The 2,375-nt window shown below is 43.1% G+C and overlaps 2 protein-coding genes across 2 annotated transcripts; one reads left to right on the forward strand and one right to left on the reverse strand.

The window, feature by feature from the left end:
• Nucleotides 1–332: 332 nt before the first annotated feature.
• Nucleotides 333–566, forward strand: PHALS_02771 (uncharacterized protein; the record flags this gene model as incomplete). The annotated part of the gene is made up of 2 exons (XM_024717216.1): nucleotides 333–371; nucleotides 450–566. 2 exons carry the CDS (start codon nucleotides 333–335, stop codon nucleotides 564–566), a joined length of 156 nt encoding a protein of 51 aa, XP_024582737.1.
• Nucleotides 567–1,268: 702 nt separating this feature from the next.
• PHALS_02772 (uncharacterized protein) lies at nucleotides 1,269–1,510 on the reverse strand (the record flags this gene model as incomplete). The annotated part of the gene is made up of 2 exons (XM_024717217.1): nucleotides 1,269–1,319; nucleotides 1,394–1,510. 2 exons carry the CDS (start codon nucleotides 1,508–1,510, stop codon nucleotides 1,269–1,271), a joined length of 168 nt encoding a protein of 55 aa, XP_024582738.1.
• Between the last annotated feature and the right edge of the window lie 865 nt (nucleotides 1,511–2,375).

Raw genomic sequence — 2,375 nt, forward strand, 5'->3', positions numbered from 1 at the left:
CTTGCAATACGACAACCTTCTTTGCAGATCGATGCTCATAAGCGAGACTCAGACGAGGGCAGGTTAGAAACCGATGATTCTCGCAATCTTCGATAGCTTTTCTCAGAGTAATCTAAACGGTGATTTTTCTTATAATTAAAACCCAGACGTCGGGCAAGACCAAATAGGATACTCCATAGGAATATTGCCAGTGAAGCGATTCGAATATAAATAGGTCTTTTTTTGTGTTTGAAAAAAATCACTTTGAATCCTTTATATATCAATTTCTGAGTATAGCAGTATTATTTATACTGGTGCACCCCGTCTCACAAGTACTGAAATAGAGAACCATCATGAAGTATAATGATGAGTGCAGTACATGGAATTACGCGGTTTTCTTACTAAGAAGATTTTGGCTGCGCAATGCATTAATAAGTTTGATGACCGTAATTTGTAAAACGGGTATATAGAATATTTCAATTTCTAACGGGATACGCCAGAATGCGTACGCACATTGCAATTTTGTACAATTGTGCACAATTTGGAATTACCAAAGTTTCGAAACTGATGACGATGGAACGCCATAAGGTCCGTGTTGACCCCACATCATCCAGTGCATGCAGTTTTATTTTCAAAAAATGTAACACATACATAGCATAAGTATAAGAAGACTTATCCTGAGCATGTGTCGCTTTTAGAATATGAAGAGAACACTAGTAATGAGTTGCTTTATGCTTGGTTCTTACTCCTTGGTGGAGCGTACGACCTATCCTCAGCGCATTATTTGACGCGGTACAATTGAGTCAAAACATCATCCGCGTAATGCGCATGGAAACCACCGTTGCGCTTACTAGTACTTGTCGTGTATCCTCCGTATGGGTCAGAAATTGCTAGAGAAGCTGTCCCGGAGTGAAGAGACACGTTTGGCAAAGTGATGTTGATCTTTGGTCTCAACGCAAAAGGTCCCGAGAGCCAAATTGGCGTCTGCTTGTGTTGAAGTGATCAAAAGCTACAAAATGCATAGGTTATTCGAACACCACAAGGAACGCCTCAATCAGGCGCCGGTGAAATAATAACTAGCACCAATCCTGAAACCGGTACGGTGCCATTCAAATAAAGAATCAAATATATATCAGAACGACAGAAGCTGAAGCGGCCACGAATCCGGCCGTATTCCAGGTGAGCAACAGCGCGTTGCTCTAGTGGTCTGCAAGTTCGGAGTTCGCGCGCGTGAATGAATACCTTAGCGCAGTACATCTGAAGGAAAGGTCTAGCAAAAATGAAATGTTCTAAATGTCGCAAATATTTGCATCGCCGTGTGCAATAAATATCGTATTCACCTGTCAAGAAAGGAGAAAAATAACGGTCGATGCCCAAATTTCGTCAACTCACATCGCCACGACGGCACAGCCACCATTGGAAGCGTTGCGTTAACGGCTATTGTCGTTGTTGAAGGTCCCTGATCAGGTGCCGCACGCGTCAATATTTTGCACGCCGGTCTAGACGCTTTCCAGGATGTGATGGATCGCATTTACTGCGAAGAATAGGTTCCGTTTCACCAGGGTCGATTGTGACACGAGGGGTGGGAGCAATACAGGTTTTCCAGAGGTGATGCAGCTATGCTTGTTAGGAACGGGTGATCTCGTTAAAGCTGAAGACTCCCTTCTTTATGGATCTTCTTGGCTGCGAGGTACGATGGGTCGAAGTCCCATGCAGGGTCGTCCGACAGACACATCTTTTGTGTATAGCTCGAAGCGCGAATCTCACCCTTCGGCACTGACTTTCTTTGTCATCATGAGTGGCGACAAATGGCGGATAGAATATGGTCATAATAAGCTAGATACACTTTATAGTCTGGCACAGACACCAATTCTTGGTAAGAATGTGCTGCAGAACAGCATGATCGGTTGCGCTTTGCTGAGTGCTTTTGACCTGTTTGATAGCACAATCTATTACGATTACATTTCCTCACCACAATGAGTTCTCCGTCTCGTTATTCCCTTAGATACTTTACGACGCCCCAGCAATACTCATTCGTTTAATTATGCAGCTAAAATGGCTGCATTACGGTTAGATACGGGACTTATTGACGTTATGTTAGTCTCTAGTCTTGCACATCATGAGAGGTTGAATGAGGAAAGCTACATAAAAAATTGCAAGCGGTGCTTGAATGTACATGTTTTCATTTGCTAGTTGGCGATATAAATGAAAGATTCGTTCATACCGATAAATTGTCCCTTCTAAGTTCATTGTCGAGCATGGCGTGTGGTCAGATCTTGAAACGATAATTGATTTTGTAGAATGGCCAGTGTCTCTGTCCCAGAAAAATGTGACGAAGTGGCTTGACCTCGCCACAAATTTAGTGCAAATCATGTCGACTTGGCACCGTTTCTCAC

Source organism: Plasmopara halstedii (assembly GCF_900000015.1).
Source record: "Plasmopara halstedii genome assembly, contig: Scaffold_2061, whole genome shotgun sequence".
In the NCBI taxonomy this organism is placed as follows: domain Eukaryota; phylum Oomycota; class Peronosporomycetes; order Peronosporales; family Peronosporaceae; genus Plasmopara; species Plasmopara halstedii.